Raw genomic sequence first — 21,070 nt, 5'->3', positions numbered from 1 at the left:
CTCAAGCTTGCCTTGCAGATGCACTGGGTAGGGGGTGACCAAGCCTCAGGGCCCCCATTCCTCTCTCTATGGGGATGTTTGTATGGGGCATGCGTGGAGTTTCTAAGTCCCCAGTCCTAATGAGATTACGTTGAATAGAAACTAAGGTGAAAATCTAGTTCTCAACTCTGAGGGTACCATCAACTCTGAGGGTACCAGTCAGAGTCCAGGGGCCTTCATTAGTGCTCCATCAATGATGTCCAAGGGAAATGGGCACAGACTGAGACGAGGGGTCAGAGACTGTGTTGACTTCATGTTTTTCTGTTTCAATAGGTTTTTTACTTCTCAAGTTCAATTCTGATTGCTCAGTTTTTTTGTTGTTCTTTTACATGGTTCTGTGAAAATTAGTATTTTGGTTTGACTTATGGTTTAATTCAGCAAGGTTTGAAAGACAACTCATCATATTAGATTATATTAGATTTTCTACAAAGAATTTGGGTTTTTAAAAATTTTTTATTTTATATTGAGGTATAGTTGATTAACAATGTTGTGCTAGTTTCACGTGTACAGCAAAGTGATTGTTATACATGTACATGTATCTATTCTTTTTCAAATTCTTTTCCCATTTAGGTTATTGCATAATATTGAGCAGAGTTCCCTGTGTTACACAGTAGGTCCTTGTTGGTTATCTATTTTAAATATAGTAGAGTATATATGTCGATCCCAAACTCTCAATTTATCCTTCCCCTACCTTTCCCCTTTGGTAACCGTAAGTTTGTTTTCTATGTCTGTGAGTCTGTATCTGTTTTGTAAATAAGTTCATTTGTATCATATTTTGGATTCCACATATAAGCGACATCCTATGATATTTGTTTTTCTCTGACTGACTCCACTTAGCATGATAATCTCTAGGTCCATCCATGTTGCTGCAAATGGCATTATTTCATTCTTTTTTAGGCTTATTGATACTCCATTATATATGTGTACCACATCTTCTATATCCATTCATCATCGACAGATGATGGACATTTAGGCTGCTTCCATGTCTTGATTATTGTAAACAGCACTTTCTTGTGGTATCTTTGTCTGGTTTTGGTATCAGGGTGATGGTGGCCTCATAGAATGAGCTTGGGAGTGTTCCTTCCTCTGCAATTTTTTGGAAGAGTTTCAGAAGGATAGGTGTTAACTCTTCTCCAAATGTTTGATAGAATTTTCCTGTGAAGCCACCTGGTCCTGGACTTTGTTTGTTGGAAGTTTTTAAGTCACAGGTTCAATTTCCTTACTTGTGACTGATCTGTTCATATTTTCTATTTCTTCCTGGTCCAGTCTTGGGAGATTGTACCTCTCTAAGAATTTGTCCATTTCTTCTAGGTTGTCCATTTTATTGGCATAGAGTCTCTTATGATGCTTTGTATTTCTGTGGTATCCATTGTAACTTCTCCTTTTTCATTTCTAATTGTATTGATTTGAGCCCTCTCTCTTTTTTTCTTGATGAGTCTGGCTAAAGGTTTATCCATTTTGTTTATCTTCTCAAAGAACCAGCTTTTAGTTTTATTGATCTTTGCTATTGTTTTCTTTGTTTCTATTTCATTTATTTCTGCTCTGATCTTTATGATTTCTTTCCTTCTACTAACTTTGGGTTTTGTTTGTTCTTCTTTCTCTAGTTCCTTTAGGTGTAAGTTTAGGTTGTTTATTTGAGATTTTTCTTGTTTCCTGAGGTAAGATTATATTGCTATAAACTTCCCTCTTAGAACTGCTTTTACTGCATCCCATGGGTTTTGGATCATTGTGCTTTCATTTGTCTCTAGGTATTTTTTTAATTTCTTCTTTGATTTCTTCAGTGATCTCTTGGTTATTTAGTAACGTATTGTTTAGTCCCCATGTGTTTGTGTTTTTTACAGTTTTTTTTTCTTATAATTGATTTCTAGCCTCATAGCGTTGTGGTCAAAAAAGGTGCTTGATATGATTTCAATTTTCTTAAATTTACTGAAGTTTGATTTGTGACCCAAGATGTGATCTATCCTGAAGAATGTTCCGTGTGCACTTGAGAAGAAAGTGTAATCTGCTGTTTTCGGATGGAATGTCCTAAAAATATCAGTTAAATCTATATGGTCTATTGTGTCATTTAAAACTTGTGTTTCCTCTGTTTTGATGATCTGTCCATTGGTGTAGGTGAGGTGTTAAAGTCCCCCACTATTATTGTATTACATTAGCATTTGCCTTAGGTCATCCTATGGTGGGTGCATATATATTTATAATTGTTATATCTTCTTCTTGGATCGATCTCTTGATCATTATGTAGTGTCCTTCTTTGTCTCTTGTAACAGTCTTTATTTTAAAGTCTATTTTGTCTGATATGAGTATTGCTACTCCAGCTTTCTTTTGATTTCCATTTGCATGGAATATCTTTTTCTATCCCCTCACTTTCAGTCTGTATGTGTCCCTAGGTCTGAATTGTGTCTCTTGTAGACAGCATATATATGGGTCTTGTTTTTGTATCCATTCAGCCAGTCCACGTCTTTTGGTTGGGGCACTTAATCCATTTACATGTTAGGTAATTATCAATATGTATGTTCTTCTTGCCATTTTGTTAATTGTTTGGGATTTGTTTATGTAGGTCTTTTTTTCTCCCCTTCCTCTTTTGTTCTTTTCTCTTGTGATTTTTCTTTTTTATAAGTTGGTCCAATTTTATTGAAATCTGTTACAGAAGACAATTCAAATAGGAACCGCTGTCTGTGGTTTTAAGACCTGTAGAAATCTGAGTTACGTTTTACTGCAAAATATAAAATACATTAATTCAAACTACAGTGTAAAAAGATTTTATTATTAATGAATTGTATGTCCTCATTAAATTAGATATTTGCAAATGTTTTCCTAAATAGTTACAGCTAATTTAGAGATATCTTTTAAAGTTCAAATAGCTAGTTTAAATTTGAGAAAACATACACTTACTGTAACATGAAAGATGTTCACATTGAGATACTTCAGCCCCAAACTTCACAAACTACTAGAAATTAGAGGATACTTTGTTGCTAGAGGAAAAAAATATCACTTACATCAGGGAAAATTATACTAGACTACCAGTTTAAAATAAGCAATAGTTCGCATAATATTTATTAGAGAAATTCTCTCTTGCCTTACCAATGCAAGATAAATCCTCTAGACTCCCTTCTCTGTAGAGACCACCAGCTCACTACCCAGGCTCTGAAACTTAGCACAATTAGGGAAAAAACCAGACAGACTTCAGTATGAGAATTAGCCAAAACATTTCCCGAGGGAAGCATTTCTGATTCTGTTTTTGTTAAGCATTCTCTTGATCTTTCTTTAAGCTCTTTTTTTTTTAAAACAAAACAAACAAAAAATCCCACTCAATCCCCAAGATCAGTTTGAAAATGAAAAAAAATAGATCTGCTGGCTCTCACAGCAACCTTCATCGTGTCAAGGCAATGGTTTAACTCACATCTCCTGATATTTCCTCCCCATTTCCTACCGACAGCGTCCCCCCCGCTTGCCCTTAGAGTAGTTGAGGTTCCCTGTAATACAGAGCCTTGGTCTTTTTAGCGTTAGCTAAAACACGTATTTTGAAAACTGTGTTTAGTAAATACCCTTCTAGTCCTGACCTAATTTCCTGATATATAAAGCACATAAGAGGTGGTGTCCCCTGCGACTGTCTAATGCTTACCAACTATTTAGGACGTTCCCTTGACTCTTTAAGTTTGCCTTTAGAGATTAAAATTCAACATAGAAAAACAGTCAGTTATCAAACATCTATTCCTAATTGAGAGTAAAGCTACATTACATAGCAAAACTCCACTTATTAAACTCTATATCTCATGCAAACTTAAAATTTTAAAAATAGTAATTCCAGGCCCCAAGGTAGACCATGAACCTACTTAGATGCAAACATGGTAAACACTTTAAAATTTCTTTTTTAACTCTTCCTAAAAGAAGTGTGTTTTTGGCTTATGAACATTATTCATGAAGTCTGTTGCTAAGGAACACAATTTTTGACCTGGTAACAGAAATCATTCTGGTAATCTGACACATGACTAAGATGCTAAGACCATAGAATTGAAGGCATTCTTTTGGATTCTGTCCTTTAATAATTTTTTTTTTTTTTTTTTTTTTTTTGCGGTACGCGGGCCTCTCACTGTTGTGGCCTCTCCTGTTGCGGAGCACAGGCTCCGGATGCGCAGGCCCAGCGGCCATGGCTCATGGGCCCAGCCGCTCCGCGGCATGTGGGATCTTCCCGGACCGGGCACGAACCCGGTCCCCTGCATCGGCAGGCGGACTCTCAACCACTGTGCCACCAGGGAAGCCCTCCTTTAATAATTTTTAAGTGGAAAACCATGAAGAGGCTTCCAGCTCAGTAGAGACATTGATTAAAACTAGGTAAAAATGGGCAGGTTTGCAGACCTTGGGTAACGCACATCAAATTCAATAGGCCAAAGGAGTGTGATTTTCATGACGGGGCTCTCACCACTCACAGGTTTTGGGCCAGTTTTCCATAGCCTCCTCTCCCAGCATCATAGTCCTGACAATACTCATCTCGTACATGGCCTCCAGAACGCCCATGGCCATACTGCCTGCCCTCCTTAAAGCCTGTGTCCCAGTCTGTGCGAATGATCCGGTCATCCAGACGCATTCCATTTATGTACCACGTGGCATTTTCTGTATCTGCTCTTGAACAGTGTCCCACAAAGCAGAACCCACATGCTGTTTTCTTCATTTTATCCAGGCCCATGACAAATTTTCTCTCTGTCACCACTTTTGCTGAAGAGTTCATAGATTTGTTCTTCAGTTGTGTATAAGAGGAAAGATTTCCAACATGCGGTGTACAGCTTTCCTTCAGTAATTAATTTTTCCTGTTCTTCACTGTCACCCCGGCAGTGCTGGTCCTGGTACTGGCTCAGCTCGACATAGGAGTCACTGCGCCTTCAGGAAGCCACCCGACATAGTGCACAATGTGGCCGAGGAGGCCACCACTGTGAGAATCTTCTCTTGTGATTTGATGACTAACTTTAGTGCTGTGCTTGGATTCCTTTTTTCTTTTTTGTGTGTGTATCCATTGTAGATTTTTTGGTTTGTAGTTACCATAAGGTTTTGATATAGCAGTCTATATTTAAACAAGATTGTTTTAAGATGCTGCTCTTTTAATTTCAAATGCATTTCCAATATCCTGCATTTGTACTCTCCTCTTCTTACGCTTGCTGGTTTTGATATCACATTTGTATGTGGATGATTCCCTACCTTTACCGGTGAGCTTTTCCATTTGTAATTTTCTTGTTTCTACTTGTGGCCTTTTCTTTTCTACCTAGAGAAGTTCCATTCGCATTTGTTGCAAAGCTAGTCTGGTGCTGAATTCTCTTAGCATTTGCTTGTCCGTAAAGCTTTTGATTTCTCTGTCGAATCTGAATGAGAGCCTTGCTGGGTAGAGTATTCTTGGTTGTAGGTTCTTCCCTTTCATCACTTTAAATATATCGTGCCACTCCCTTGTGGCCTGAAGAGTTTCTGCTGAGAAGTCAGCTGATAACCTTATGGGAGTTCCCTTGTATGTTATTTGTTGCTTTTAATACTTTTTCTTTGCCTTTAATTTTTGTCAGTTTGATTACTATGTGTCTTGGCTTGTTCTTCCTTGGGTTTATCCTGCCTGGGATTCTCTGCACTTCCTGGACTTGCATGACTGTTTCCTTCCCCATGTTAGGGAAGTTTTCAGCTATTATCTCTTCAAATATTTTTGCAGGTCGTTTCTCTCTCTCTTCTCCTTCTGGGACCCCTATAATGTGAATGTTGGGGTGTTTAATGTCCCAGAGGTCTCTCAGACTGTCTCTATTTCTTTTCATTCTTTTTTCTTTATTCTGTTCTGTGCCAGTGATTTCCACCATTCTGTCTTCCAGCTCACTTATCCGTTCTTCTGCCTCACTTATTCTAATATTTATTCCTTCTATTGTATTTTTTATTTTAGTTATTGTCTGTTTGCTTGTTCTTTAGTTATCCTAGGCCTTTGTTAAACATTTCTTGTATCTTTTCAATATGTGCCTCCATTCTTTTTCTGAGATCTTGGATCATCTTCAGTATCATTACTCTTTTCCAGGTAGGTTGTCCATCTCCACTTTTAGTTGTTCTTGTAGGTTTTTATCTTGGTCCTTCGTCTGGAACATAATCCTCTGCTGTCTCATTTTGTCTAACTTTCTGTGATTGCAGTTTCTTTTCCGCAGGCTGCAGCACTGTGGTTCTTATTGCTTCTGCTGTCTGCCCCCTGGTGGATGAGGCTGTCTAAGAGGCTTGTGCAGGTGTCCCAGTGCAGGTCCCTCTGGTGGACAAAGACATGTCAGGGGGTGTGTTTAGCAAGCAGCTGTGTGCTCAGGAAGACTTTAAGCTGCCTGTCTGCTGATGGGCGTGGCTGCATTCCTGCCATGTTGGTTGTTTAGCATGAGGCATCCCAGCACTGGAGCCTACAGGCTGTTGGGTGGTGCCAGGTCTTGGTGAGAAAATGGTGGCCTCTGGAAGGGCTCACACCAATGAGTACTCCCCAGAACTACCACCGCCAGTGTCTTTGTCCCTGCAGTGAGCCACAGCTGCCCCCCGCCTCTGCAGGAGACCCTCCAATACTAGCAGGTAAGTCTGGCTTAGGCTTTTATGAAGCCACTGCTTTTTCCCCCGGGTCCTGGTGCACACAAGAGTGGGGTTTCTGTGCCCTCCAAGAGGGGAGTTTCTGTTTCCCCCAGTCCTGTGGAATTCCTACGGTCAAACCCTGCTGACCCTCAAAGCCAGATTCTTTGGGGCTCCTCCTTCTGTTGCCAGATGCCCAGGCTGAGGAGGTTGATGTGGGGCTCAGAACTTTCACTCCTGTGGCAGAATTTCTGTAGTAAAATTATTTTCCAGTTTGTGGGTCACCCACCCAGCAGGTGTGGAGCTTGATCTTACCGTGGCTGTGCTCCTCCTACCGTCTTGTTGTGGCTTCTTCTTTGTCTTCGGATGTAGGATAACTTTTTTGATAGGTTCCCTCATTTTTTGGTTGATGGTTGTTCTGCAGTTAGTTGTGATCTTGGTGTTTTTGTAAGAAGAGGTGAGCTCACATCCTTCTTCTCCACCATCTTGTCTCCACCTATAGATTTTCTACATAGAATTTGATAATGACTCTGTGAGTGTGTTGAACGGGCAGGAAAGAGAAAGCCTTGGGGGATGAGTTACTCAGTAACCTGAAGACTGATGTTTGGTTCAGCCTAAAATTGTGATAGAAACGCTTATTAGGTGGAACCATACTCAATTGCCATTATTGTAGGTCAAAAATAATTAAATGTAGGCAAATATGTATAGCTCAACATCATACATGCTAAGCACCCAGGAGGCAAAGATTTCACTAATTTATCTGGCTTTGGTTCCAATCAAGCAACCACTATTTATTCAATATTTATGTGCAAGAGTCTCAGTACAAAGACGAGAAAAAACAAAATCCTGCCTTCAAGAAGCTCACATTCCTAGTTGAGATAAGCCACGGATTGTTAAATGCTAATGTGAGAAATGATGCTTTCATTGGGAGAATACCTGAGCAAATGCTAAGTGAACAGGCCAGACCAAGTGTGATCATTTGGGGCTAAAATAACATGTAAAAGCTGAGACATATGAATCAAGCAAAATATGACACAATGACGGAGGAATGAAGGGCATAAAGATGGGAAACATCAAGATGTATTTCGCACATCCAATTTGAACGAGAGGAGTTCAAAAACAAGGTTAGAAAGATGAATTAAGGCAGCTTACAACAAGCTTCAGTGTCTTTTTTTTTTTTCCTGTAAGTGCTTTTTATTCCTGTGAGTGGAAATCAGCTGAATCTGTTGAATGGAATAATAAGCAGCTAGATACCAGCGCAAATGGAAAATATATACAAAAGACGTTGTAGCCAGAGTTTACCTATGCAACTGAGGCACAGAAAAGTTAAGTAACTTGCCCAAGGTCACACAACTAGTCAAGGGTAGTCTGACCTTAAGCCCAAGGCAGTCTGGCAGCAAAGTCCCACTATTAAGCACCATGATCCAAGAGATACGTATACATAGGTCCACACAAATCTTGTGTTTATTCATAGCAGCATTATTCATAATAGCCAAAAAGTAGAAACAACCCAAGTGTCCATCAACTGATGAATGGATAAACAAAATGTAATATAGCCATACAATGGAGTATTATTCAGCCATAAAAAGGAATGAGTCATGCCACTACATGGATGAACCTTGAGAACATTACACTAAGGGAAGGAAGCTAGTCACCAAAAAAGAATATATATATATATATATAGAGAGAGAGAGAGAGGGAGAATGATTCCATTTGTGTGACATTTCTAGAATAGGCAATTTCATAAAACAAGAAAATAGATTAGTGGTTGCCTAGGGCTGCAGGAGTAGGTAATGGGGAGTAACTGCTAATGGGAATGGAGTTGTTTTGGGTTTTTTACAGAGGATGAGGTAATGAAAATGTCCTAAATTTAGACTTTGTTTATGGTTGCATGATTATACTAAAAAAAAAAACCCACCAAACTATAAAATTTAGATGAGTAAATTTTATGGTATGTGAATTAAATCTCAAAAAATGGCATAAACACAATTTTTAAGTGTGTAAGACGACTACAGGTTATAGTATATGCAGTGACACCCAGGAACCATGGGGAAAAGTGAAAGAGCCAGATACATAGACCTGGAGCTTGTGAACTGTCAGTGCCAGATCTGTGGATGTGACAAGTCCCATGGGAGTCCTTCCATGAGAAACAAAATATGGAAACCAGTGACAGCTTGTTCTGCTGCCAGGGAGCTGACAGTTCTGTTAGCAACTTAAATTCTACAGATTCCAGCCCTACTCCAGGTTAGCCTGCTGGCTTTCGAGCTGTTGGCCCAAACACGTTAGCATCAGCTGCTAAGGATGTACTAAATTTCTTTTGTTTTGCTTTTGTCCTGCAGTTTTTGAAGAGCCGGAAGATCCAAGCAACAGGTCGTTTTTCTCTGAAATCATCTCTTCGATTTCGGATGTGAAGTTCAGCCACAGTGGGAGGTATATCATGACCAGAGACTATCTGACGGTCAAAGTGTGGGATCTCAACATGGAAAACCGCCCCATCGAGACCTACCAGGTACAGACCACCACCCACTAATACGTAGATTGGGCACTTCTTCAAGGGTTCCAAATCAGCCCCTGCCTGCAAAGGCTTACAAAGCAGAAGGATAAAAGACATGTTGAGCCAGTTAAACATCCAGAAATAGCAGGTAGACAGCTCAGTGTAAGTCTGGATAGATCTAGCCTAGAGGAAAGGTCAAGAACCATGCCCTGAGGTCCCAGTGTTTACAGGCTGGGAAGAGGAAATGGATTTGGCAAGAGAGACTGGAGAAAGTGCCAGTGAGGTAGGACGGAAACTGAGAGGAGTCCTGGAAGCCAAGTGAATCGAGGAGGAAGGAGTCACCAACTGCCGTATGCTGTTGCTGAATCAAGGAAGGACTGAGAAATGGCCAGTTGGATTTAGTAACATGGAGATGATCAGACACATTAATGAAAGAGTTGTAGGTGAAGTGGTAGGAATGAACGTCTGATTGGAGTGGGTTCAAGAGAGACTGTAACTAGAGGATGTGGAACGTAGTGAAATTTGTTTTAATTAATTTATTTTTGGCTGCTTTGGGTCTTCGTTGCTTTCTCTACTTTCTCTAGTTGCGGTGAGCAGGGGCTACTCTTCTTTGTGGTGCACAGGCTTCTCGTTGCGGTGGCTTCTCTTGTTGCGGAGCACAGGCTCTAGGCACGCGGGCTTTAGTAGTTGTAGCACGCGGGCTCAGTAGTTGCGGCGCACGGGCTTAGTTGCTCTGTGGCATGTGGGGTCTTCCCGGACCAGGGCTCGAACCTGTGCCCCCTGCATTGGCAGGCAGATTCTTAACCACTGCACCACCAGGGAAGCCCTGTAGTGAACTTTCGAAAGAGATTTTGTTCTGAAGAGGAATAGAGAAATGGGGTAGTAGCTGGAATGGAATGCAGGATTGAGGAAGTCATCACAGCTTGTTTTATGCTGATAGGAGTAAGCCCGTAGAGAGGGTGATAATTAATTGAAGCAGTCAGCTTCTCAAGGGAATAGATTCCACTGCAGAATTGGACTTAGATGAGGTGGGCAACTCATCCGTCAAAGGAAAGAGAAAAGAGTAAGTAGCTACAGATGCAGTAGGTTTGTCAGTTTTGTGATGGGAACATACAGATGGTTTCTTCTTATTGCTTCTATTTTCCAGTGAAATAAGAAGCAAGGTCATTAGCTGAGTGAGAAGGAAGAGAGTGAATTGACTAGGGCAGTATGGTAGGGTCGCTCAGGGATCCACTTGAGGTTTCTATTATTGATTTAAAGTGAGACTAATCTGTGTGATTGTGTGTGTTTTTTCCAGCCACATTCACCTGCTTGGTACAGGTAAGGAAGAGCAGAAAGTTAGATTTAACCAGTGATGGGGTTTTGCCAAGGGAGTACAATGGAAGAGGGAGAAAAGCAAGTTTGTTGAAGGTATCTATTAAGGGAGTGACTGATTGATTGGAATGATGGATGGCTGAATCTAAGGTAGGTTATAAGGGGAATGAAGAATTGATAGAATCAAGATACTAAAGGGCATGACTTAAAATGATAGGAAGTAGCAAGAGTGATACTTACTAAACACATACAGTTATGGTAATGACAAGGCTCATAATATGACCCAGAAAGCAAAGGACAAAACGCACTGAAAATGATGAGGCCAAGTCACCGAGAGTCCAGAGTATTCGAATCGTTAAGAATGATGGCAGGGATGGAAGAGAGACTGAGGCGCTAGAGTGGCTTCCAGGAATGGGGTAGAGGGGCTGAGAACTGTTGATGGCTGTAAGAAGGATGGGTGGCAGGAAGTCATGTTGGATGGCATGACTTGGAAGGAGCTGAGGACCCGAGACAGGAAGGATGATTGTCCTGAGCAGCACGGAGTCCACTCACCTTGGCACACGAGGGCAGAAGTCCAGCCGCCACGTGAGTGGCCTCAGGAGAAGCAGGAAACATTGAGAGAGGAGGTTGAGGACACTCAGGACTTTGGTGGCTGACCGTGAAGCTGTAAAAAGGTTTGGGGGCCAGAAATGAAGACCACAGATGTGGTCAAGGTAGTTTGGTTACCCCTGTGGTTCAAGTAGCATCCCCTGTGTGTTTGCGTTCTCATTGTCCCCGACATGCGGCCCTCAGGCTCCCGCTCACAGCCCTCACCTTCAGCACAGGGCTAGAGCAGACAGGAGTGTCCCCCTCCAGCTGCGCAGTCAAACCATCTGGTGTTACATCCCTTAGTACAAAAGCGATGGCGATGGGAACTAGAACCTGACAGGGGTGTGGCCTGCTGCAGAGCCGCGCTTAGAGAAAAGTAGATTAGGCTACACAGTGGGGAGAGCAATTACTACTTTTATTTTAGGGAAAGACTTCTAGAACAAAGCTAGCTAGCTGTGACATGAAGTCATCAGCATTTAAGATCATGCTTCTCAAATCATGTTTACCTAGTAGTAGATGTAGACATCTTCTTTGTAGAACACTGAGGAAGAGCTCTCATAGCCCATTGTTGAAATTAAATACTACAAAAATTATTTAACTTATTTTAGGTGACATATTTCAAAGCAATTTAGTTAAGTTTATATACCGTATCAGATGGTAATATAGTATATCAAAGATGGTAAGCAAACTGAGTGAGTCAGTGTCTGGAACACTGTTGAAAAGAATTGTAAGGACTCGTCCAGTGGGAAGGAATTCCATCATCAATTACTACTGCCTTCCCTGGGCAGGGAGACAGGTGATATACTCTTTTGTATCTTCATACATCCATCAACTGATCTCAAGCATGTTTCTGGGAATAAGAAGCTGTAGACTTAAGTATGATGAGCTATGTTCACGTTTTCCTATAGAACAGGGGTTGACAGACTGACCTGTGGAGACACATACAGCCACACCTGATCATTTACCTATTATCTATGGCTGTTTTCATGCCACAACGGCAGAGTTGGGTCGTCCTGACAGAAACCATATGGCTCACAAAGCCTAAAATATTTACTGTGTGATCCTTTACAGGAAAAGTTTGTCAACCCCTGAAACAGAAGAACAAACCAACAGAGTTTAATCGTGCTAGGCCTCACAGTGGTCTATCAACTATACAATAGCAGGCTCCCACAAGTACATGATTTGAGAACCACTGTGTTGGGGGACTCGGCTTAGTGTCAAGGAGGCCATCCCCAAGCTCATAGGAACACAGCATAGAAACACTTTTTGCAACATGGAGAGAGAAGCATCAAATAGGACCACGAGTCTTAAGTTTTCCCTTACTCTGCTCTCTAGATGTTTGTTTCTCATGTCGGTATCTTACCTTTTTCTCTCCTCTGATGGAAAAAAGTCTATATTCTCTGCCTAAGATTTTTCTTTTTTTTTTACAACAGAATATATACGCCACATACCTTCATAGTGTAATAGATCATCTTTTCCTGTAGAGGCCCTCAGTTGGAGGTAGTCAGGAACTTCCCAGAACTGCTCCATCCTGTTGGTAGGAATGTAAACAGGTACAGCCACTATGGAGAACAGTCTGAAGGTTCCTTAAAAAACTAAAAATAGAGTTACCATATGATCTGTCAATCCCACTCTCGGGAATATATCCAGAGAAAACCGTAATATGAAAAGATACATGCACCCCAATGTTCACTGCAGCACTATTTACAATAGCCAAGACATGGAAGTGACCTAAATGTCTGTCATCTGTCAATGATGAATGGATAAAGAAGATGTGATACATATACATAATGGAATATCAATACGCCTAAAAAAGAATGAAATAATGCCATTTGCAGCAACGTGGATGGACCTAGAGATTATCATACTAAGTGAAGTAAGTTAGAAAGAGAAAGACAAATACCATATGATATCGCTTATATGGGGAATCTAAAATACAACACAAATGAACTTATCTACAAAACAGAAACAGACTCCAGAGAACAGACCTGTGGTTGCTAAGGGGGAGTGGGGGAGGGATGGATTGAGAGTTTGGGATTGACATATACACACAGTACTATATATAAGATAGATAACCAGCACGGACCTACTGTATATACAGCACAGGGAACTCTACTCAGTATCATGTAATAACCTACATGGGAAAAGAATCTGAAAAAAACAATTTTATATATATATATGTGTGTATAATGGAATCACTTTGCTATACACCTGAAATTAACACAACAAACATTTTAAATCAGCTAAACTTACAAAAAAAAGATGGTGCATCAAATAAATAAAAAGTTTCAGGAAAATAATGAAAAAAAAAAAGTGCTCCATAACAGATAAGAGGAAGAAGTAGGGGGAGATAAGATTGAAAATAGGATCGATTTTGCCTGTCTTTTTCCTCCAAAAAGTAGGAGATCTGGAGTACGAGGATAATAAATTTGGCTCCCATTGCCCACTGCACTAATTCCATCTTGACATCCTTCCCCTTCAGAAGCCCCACTCCTCTTCCTCTTCTCCCTCTATTACACAGAACTTGGAAGCAAGTCAATGATAAAATCAAGAAGAGGCAAGAATCAGGCTTGCTTTCTAGAAAAGAGACAGATTCTTGAGGTCAGGGTCCTCCAACCATCAGAAGAAAAGTTCGACCCCCAATTTATGCCCTTACCTCCACCATCACTTTCTTCCAAGGAAATAGTCTGTGCTGATTTGGGAGAGGGGGAATTATAGTCAAGACCAGGGTTAGGCAAACCATGACTCAGAGGCCAATCCTGTCTGCCACCTATCTTTGTAAATAAAGTTTTATTGGAACACAACTCCCACTCATTTGTTTATTATAGCTGCTTTTGCATAGCAAGGGTAGAGTTGGGTGGTTGCTATATGGCCCACAAAGCATAATTATTTACTATCTGGGCCTTTATAGAAAAAGTTTGTCAAGACCTGGAATCAGCTCTCCCTTTGTCCCAGGACTCTCTTCTGCTTTGCTCAAGGATTCTTAATGATAACTAGAGATCTTCAACAAGCAGAAATGGCCCTACAAACAAAATCGCCTTCCAGATCAGATCTGAGCCACTTCCAATACGCACAAAAGGTGGAGGAAGGGAAGGACAATGACTTAATTTATAGCAGAGTTCCCAAGCTCAAGCCACAAGCCTCGCCCTTACATCCCATTACCTAACAAAGCCAAAAGCCCAGCTGCAGATGGATTCTCTTGTCACTATAGCATTGAAGCAGATACCCTGACAAGGCCCAGAACTGTTTGGGAACAAGAGAGTAAAGGTGGAGGAAATTAATTTGCAGACTTAGAAATCCTTCCACTGTCCAAATAACTCAGAGAGCTTTTCAAATACCCAGAACATCTAATGGAGCAAGGAATGAATCTGACCTCATTCCTCTGCCCAGTGCTAAGCACACAGCTGAGCCTCTGAGCTCAGCATCCAGCAGAGCTCTGGGGTCAAGGGAGGAGAGGGGCCTAGGCTGCAGGAAAAGGAAGAGTGAACCATCCCTGTCCATCTAAACAAAGTCAAACAGTGCTTTTCATAACGTCCCTCTGCCCTCACCCAATTTTAGCTCCCTCTTGGCCTCACCTCAGTTCCCAGCTCCTGTCTAGGACTGAGACCCCACGTCGAGGCGAGGCCAATGGGGCAGAGCCAGTGGGAGGTAGATTGCTAGAGAAGGCAAGAGTGTGTGTGTGCTCCAGAACCCAGATCCCGGGTTCACTTCCCATTCTGTCATTTCCTTTCCTGTGGGATCTCGGACAAATGGTGTCATACCCGGTAGTTCATCCTCCGTTAAAGCGAAGAGAATGACAACAACTACGTCCTAAGATGATGCTAGAGATGAGATAAGATTCTATGGATAAAGCGCCTGGCTAATAATAACAAGCTGGCGTGTTATGTATGCCTGTTATAATTACCAGTCCCTATGACAGAGCTCAGGAAGAATTCAAAATTGCACCCAGATTACTACCCTCCAAGCCCTAATCCTCAGCCTATTTGCCACCTTCACCTGAGTTGCTGAACGCAGCTGGAGAAAAACACCCAACCATGCTGACCAGATGCATTTAAAATTCACATCCAACAACTTCAAGCGGCCCTCGGTGCCTTCCAGAAACCCTGCACTGTTTCCCAACACCCCCCTCCCCTTCCTCACCCTCAGCTGATAACCTTGCTTCTTGTTTCACTGAAAAATAGAAACAGGAGAAAACTGCCGCATACTCCAGGGCTGCGCCATGCACATCACATCAGAGTCTACTGGATGAGCTCCCTTGGCATAGACATCTCCAAATTATAGATCCCAAAAGTGAACATGGCAACTCCATCTTTCCACTTGCTCAAGAGAAAGATGCAGGAGTCCTCTTTGACTCCTGTTTTTCCTCTCCACACTTCACAGTGGATCCATCCCCAAGTCCCATCAGCTCTCCTTCCAAACATGTCGAGAATCCGACCACCTCCCACCACTGCCCGCTCTGGTCCAAGCCGTCATCTATCACCCAGGTTACACCTAGCCTCCCTGCCTTTGGCCCTGCAGGCTTACACTCTTTCACGACACAGCAGGCTCAGCATCCTTTCTGTGAAGTCTGTTCACATCACTCAGAGTAAGGGGCCTACGGGAACTGGTGAGCACACGCTGAGGCCTCCACACTGCACCTTCTGGCCACCGTCTCAGGTGAACCCTTGACTACTCACCCTGTATAAAATAATACTCCCACTCCCTTTTTCCATGTTTTTTTCTCTATATCTTTATCACCATCTAAACTATCTTATATACTTACTTGGTTATACAGTCTCTTCCCCAACACTAGGAGGAAAGCACCCCAGGGGTATTCTGTTCACGGGTCTCTCTCCCAACCACATAGCAGGCATTCAATAAATATTTGTCGAATAAAAGGCTGAATGAAAAAAAAAAAAAAGAGGAAGAAGGGCTTCCCTGGTGGCGCAGTGGTTGAGAGTCCACCTGCCGATGCAGAGGACATGGGTTCGTGCCCCGGTCCGGGAAGATCCCACATGCCGCGGAGCAGCTGGGCCCGTGAGCCATGGCCACTGAGCCTGCGCGTCCGGAGCCCGTGCTCCGCAACGGGAGAGGCCACAACAGTGAGAGGCCCGCGTACCACAGGAAAAAAAAAAAAAAAAGAGGCTGAATGAGCGGTGTCCTCTAAATCAGCTTAGAAAATGGGGCTCTCCCGCTTAATGGGCCCTGCTCTATGCCACCATCTATGTAAGCAAGTTTGTTTACTCCACACCAGCCGTGTAAGCAGCTCACCAACTCATCTTAATGTGCCAAGGCCGAAAAGGGCCACACCTGGGTTCAGATCTGAGCCCATCTGATTCAATCCACATTTACACTGAAAATTAACAGCTCACATCCAAAGAGGAGCTTCACACAGAGAAATCACTTTTAAAAATAATAACACCCTCTTAATGTGTCCTCCCCCCCCCCAACCAGGTTCACGACTACCTCCGCAGCAAGCTGTGCTCCCTCTACGAAAATGACTGCATTTTTGATAAATTTGAATGTGTGTGGAATGGGTCAGACAGGTAAGAAAGGTCTGTGTGGCTGGGAACTTTCCAAAGGTGGTCCCCCTCTCCTTGCGAAGGCCCTGGGCTGTGTATCCTAAGCGGGATACAACCAAAGGGAGATCAAAATCGGCCCCGAGGCCTGGCAGAGACGCACCGTGTGGACCACTGGATGACCCTTGAGGCAGGCCTGGAAAGGAGGGAGGGATGAGTGACACCCTTGACTCCTCTTTCAGGACTGGCTCAGGTGACCACTTAACCTCAAGAAAATCCTACCTCGTACACACGAGACACTCCCAGAGCTGGGTCAACATGGCTAAAATGAAGCTCCACCAGCACATTTCCAGCATGAATAGTTCAGATGATTGCAGAGTGGGCTTTCTAGATGGAAAATTATTCCTCGAAGCTGCCAGTGTAGACCTGGCCAAAGGCCCTGGTGGTTCATTAACCGAATTCTACTCGGCCTCATTTATCACATGTCCTGAAAGTGATTTATGACTGTTTTAAGGCCTTTGATTTCAACAGTACTTCCTATTACCTCCCCATAGTTTCTTTCTGGTTTGACAAATATTCCAGGTGACCCTCTGATTTCCAGGAGAAGTAAGCACAGGCTACCAGGGGCTGTTCCTCAATGAAGGCGGCACCAGCAGTAGTGCTCGGAAGCGGGGACATTCTATCACGGCAAAGCACTCGGAGAGTCGAGCTCTTAGTGAGCGCAGGCTCTCCCTCTGTGACCCTTGTTGGGCTTTTTTTTTGTCGGTGATCCAAAATCAGCCTTCCACTTAGGCCTGGAAGGAATCACCACGTGGCAGAGGACGTACCCAGTTGGTAGAGGGCAGAGGGCAGAGCAACTGTGACATATTAACAAAGGCCCTCGAGGGGAAAAGAAGCTAGCCCAGCCCTATTATTTTATTTATTTTCATTTACAACTGTCATTTATTCATTGTTTATTAAGAATAGGGTTTTTTAAAAATATTTGTGGTTGTTATTGTTCCAGTTTCCCTCCTATCTTAACCAAGATTCAAAAACTGTACTTACTAGGTACTTTCACACACATGATGTTTTTTAATCCCAACCACAATCCATCGAGATTGTTTTCACCATCCCCATTTTCCAGCTGAGGAAACGGAGGCTCAGCCAGATAAAGTAATCTGCCCAAGCTCATGAACTAGTAAGCAGTAGAGACAAGAGGAAGAGTTTGAATCCTAAAATCAACACGCTTTCCACCACATTACAATTTCTTTCCATAACTGAGAAAATGTTATTCTTGGTCCAGATAAGGTTGAGATTATTTTCCCAGAAAAGACTTTCTCTTACTGTTTAAAAACAAGTCGAGTCGGGCTTCCCTGGTGGCGCAGTGGTTGAGAGTCCGCCTGCCGATGCAGGGGACGCAGGTTCGTGCCCCGGTCCGGGAAGATCCCACATGCCGCAGAGCGGCTGGGCCCGTGAGCCATGGCCGCTGAGCCTGTGCATCCGGAGCCTGTGTTCCGCAACGGGAGAGGCCACAACAGTGAGAGGCCCGCGTACTGCAAAAAAAAAAAAAAACAAAAAACAGGTCGGGTCATGGTGAGGGAAGCAAAGGTCAGTGCCTGGGAAGCAGTGAGGCCAAGTGGCTGAATGCTTGTGCCCCAGAGTCAGGCAGATGTGGGCTGGAGAACTGACTTGGCTACTTATTAGATGTGTGACACTGTACAAGTCACTCGCTTTTCCTCCTGTGTAAATCCCTTACATGGGATGAAGGAAGAGTAAATGAAGTCTGGGGTAAAGCACTCAGCACCCTGCCTGATGAGGTAATAATAGCTCGCTCTGCGTTCTCCCATCCTAACCATCCAGTCAGAGCCTCACCCACAACAAGGCCATGCCCACCTCCCCAGGGGGCAGCCACAATGGGACGCTACTTGGTATCTTTCCCTCAGCCTGTCATCTTGTCCAAACTGTCACCATTAAAGAGTCAGTCCATTGCTTCTGGAAGGCTCTGGCATTCACTGCTCTCTTAATCGATTGGAGATATGCCTGAGAATGGATAACTCTTGTAGAAAGGTAGGAGCCATCTGTCAGTCCCCTCAAAGGCTTACTTCCTTATCCTACATCCTTTCAGAATTGAATTTTTGTAAACGAGTGAGACCATGATGGCATCTAATTTTTTGGAAAAGGCTGAATTTAGATCTAGTTCTTAGCAGGGGGAGGAAACATGCTGGTATGTGTGCTGTACTGCCAGCATCCCTCCTGCAGTGCTGATGCAAGAAAGCCTTAGCGGTCGGGCAACACAGAATCCCTCCTACTGTAACTGTGCTTTAAATGTACACGATACAATGACGGCTGTTCTCAGTGTTCCTAATCTCATAACTTCACTCCAGCCTCAGAATCCTGATGTGAGGGAGGTGGGCTGGGATCATTAAAACCACTGGACTCATTTATGGAGCCCAAGGACCAAAAGGAATCTATTGGTAAGTAACAAGGAGGGTTATCAACGATCCTTCACCCAGCCAAAGAGTTTGTTGCTCTTAGTGATTCCAAAGAAACTCAACAGTCACACTACAAAGCCTGTTGCAGTTTTGGGTCTCTTGTTTGTTTCTCGTGTGGTGCCATAAACTGGCCACTTTGTGGTGCTGTTTGCTCTAGAAAGCCTTTGTAGCACTCAGTCACTCCCTTTTTCCTCTCTGCCTTGCAGTGTCATCATGACGGGCTCCTACAACAACTTCTTCAGGATGTTTGACCGAAACACCAAGCGCGATGTCACCCTTGAGGCCTCGAGGGAAAACAGCAAACCCCGAGCTATCCTAAAACCGCGCAAGGTGTGCGTGGGGGGCAAGCGGAGAAAAGACGAGATCAGTGTCGACAGTCTGGACTTTAGCAAAAAGATCTTGCATACAGCTTGGCATCCTTCAGAAAATATTATAGCAGTGGCGGCTACAAATAACCTATATATATTCCAGGACAAGGTTAACTAGGAGGACAAGTTATTACTTAATAATCTCACATACTGAGTACTAGTCAAACACGTTTTTAAATGTTTCTTTGGGTGTTCATTTGATGCATCGACTCTAATTTCCCTCTGCAGGAAACAAATGGAATAGAAGTCCATGGAGTCCAACCTTCCCAAATCCCCAGTTCTAAGAAATTTTGTCAAACCCAACAGGTTCTGGGACACTTCTGTTTAGAATTGAGAGCTGCCAGCTAACAGTAATTCTTCCATAGCTGACTTGAATTTCTGATGCTTTTATTGCCCCGTTTTCTCTGGTGGGTCCAGTGTTTTGTTTCTAGGTGTCTGCTGAGATAAAATGAGGTTGTCTGTAGTATTTAAAGAGAAAAGAAAGAGATACTTTTTTTTTTAATTAAGCAACTCCATTTGATGATTGAAAAAAAATTCAACGAAAAATAAACACCGTTTACTCTACTCTTAGAGAAATTCTCCTTGTTTTGTGAAAAAATCGGAACCAGTCAGCATCTCCTGCCCCTACAGCACTTTTTTTTTTTTCCATTTTCCATTTTCTTTTTCACAATTTCATTTGAACCAGAGATTTATTTCACAAGGCTGCAAAGAGGATGCAGAATGGGGAGGGAAAAGGGCCACATCAACACTGCTATATTCTTTTCTTGTAAGCACCATAGAAACAGCCTGAGAATTTGGCTAGGAAACACCATGAATGCTTCAGGGGACATAAAGAGAACACTTCGCTTCTCAGAGTTAACTTGGCAAGGCCATGTGCGGCCAGATTCCATCTGCTGCTTTGTTACTCTTGCTTTTTGTTGTTTTAAATGGCTCCATATAATCCTCTACTTACATGTTCCTTGGCTTTTTCCCTTCAACCTTTTCCAGCTTATTTATTCCATTGACTTCTTTCTAAAGGCCGAGTCCTGGTTGTTTATTATCTGGCATTCTAAATGCAACAGTAAGTTGGAGGCCATGGCAGCACCCCTGGCTCCCCGAGAAAGTGTCTCCAAAGCAGCCCCCTCCCCTCTTCCTGGGTTTTGTAACCAAAAGTAACAATCCATCAATCTCCACTGTAGCTAGAACAAAAATGGCCAATACAAAATGCTTCTCTGTAAAGGCTCATCAAGTGCTTCTAATCCACCCTAAGCTCACCGTCTAGAAAACAGACCAGAGGGTTCTCCTCCTACAAAAATGGAATATGGGGGAATCAAGAAGCTTTGACATCAAAGTAGAGTCTGCTTGAAACTGGGGAGGCTGGTTCATCCTTCCCACCCGTTGAGGATTCAGACATATAACTTCCAGAAGGTCTCCTGTGACGCACCTCTGGGAAGGAGACTAAATGAATTCAAAAGACAGAGAAATTTGAAACGGAGGCTCAGGGAGGAGGTGGGAGGTACTCAAAGCCGGGCCTGGGCTCAGTGTCTCCATTCCTGTCACCGTGACTCATTTCCCCAGACTTGCATTTAGTGAAATGGCTTGACATGAGAATTCTCCTTTTAAAGAGAAATTTTCTTTCGCTTTGTATATTTATGAGAAGTCCCAACGTTCAAGTGTAATTTGTTTTGGAAGAGGGAAAAATGGTGAAAGAACCATCTTTCAATTCTAAGCTACTATCCATTTAATAACAGCTTTTTGGCAAGGAAA

The 21,070-nt window shown here is 42.7% G+C and overlaps 1 protein-coding gene and 1 pseudogene across 1 annotated transcript in view; one reads left to right on the top strand and one right to left on the bottom strand.

Annotated features, from left to right (window-relative positions):
- The window catches only part of PPP2R2B (protein phosphatase 2 regulatory subunit Bbeta), a 99,826-nt gene extending 80,003 nt beyond the window's left edge, over nucleotides 1-19,823 (top strand). Inside the window, exons 4-6 of the mRNA XM_022590023.2 lie at nucleotides 8,931-9,100; nucleotides 16,421-16,512; nucleotides 19,163-19,823. Coding sequence (XP_022445731.2) covers nucleotides 8,931-9,100; nucleotides 16,421-16,512; nucleotides 19,163-19,442 — 542 coding nt within the window. The 3' untranslated portion in view covers nucleotides 19,443-19,823. The remainder of the gene's footprint in view (nucleotides 1-8,930; nucleotides 9,101-16,420; nucleotides 16,513-19,162) is intronic.
- LOC149749682 (nuclear cap-binding protein subunit 2 pseudogene) lies at nucleotides 1,004-4,740 on the bottom strand (annotated as a pseudogene).
- Nucleotides 19,824-21,070: the final 1,247 nt, after the last annotated feature.

The sequence above is a fragment of the Delphinapterus leucas genome, chromosome 3 (genome assembly GCF_059928025.1).
Source record: "Delphinapterus leucas isolate spDelLeu-1000000601 "Yukka" chromosome 3, BTC_Dleu_Yukka2, whole genome shotgun sequence".
Lineage (NCBI taxonomy): Eukaryota > Metazoa > Chordata > Mammalia > Artiodactyla > Monodontidae > Delphinapterus > Delphinapterus leucas.
The sequence above is the reverse complement of the archived record's forward strand: the minus strand, read 5'-3'. Positions and strand labels throughout refer to the sequence as shown.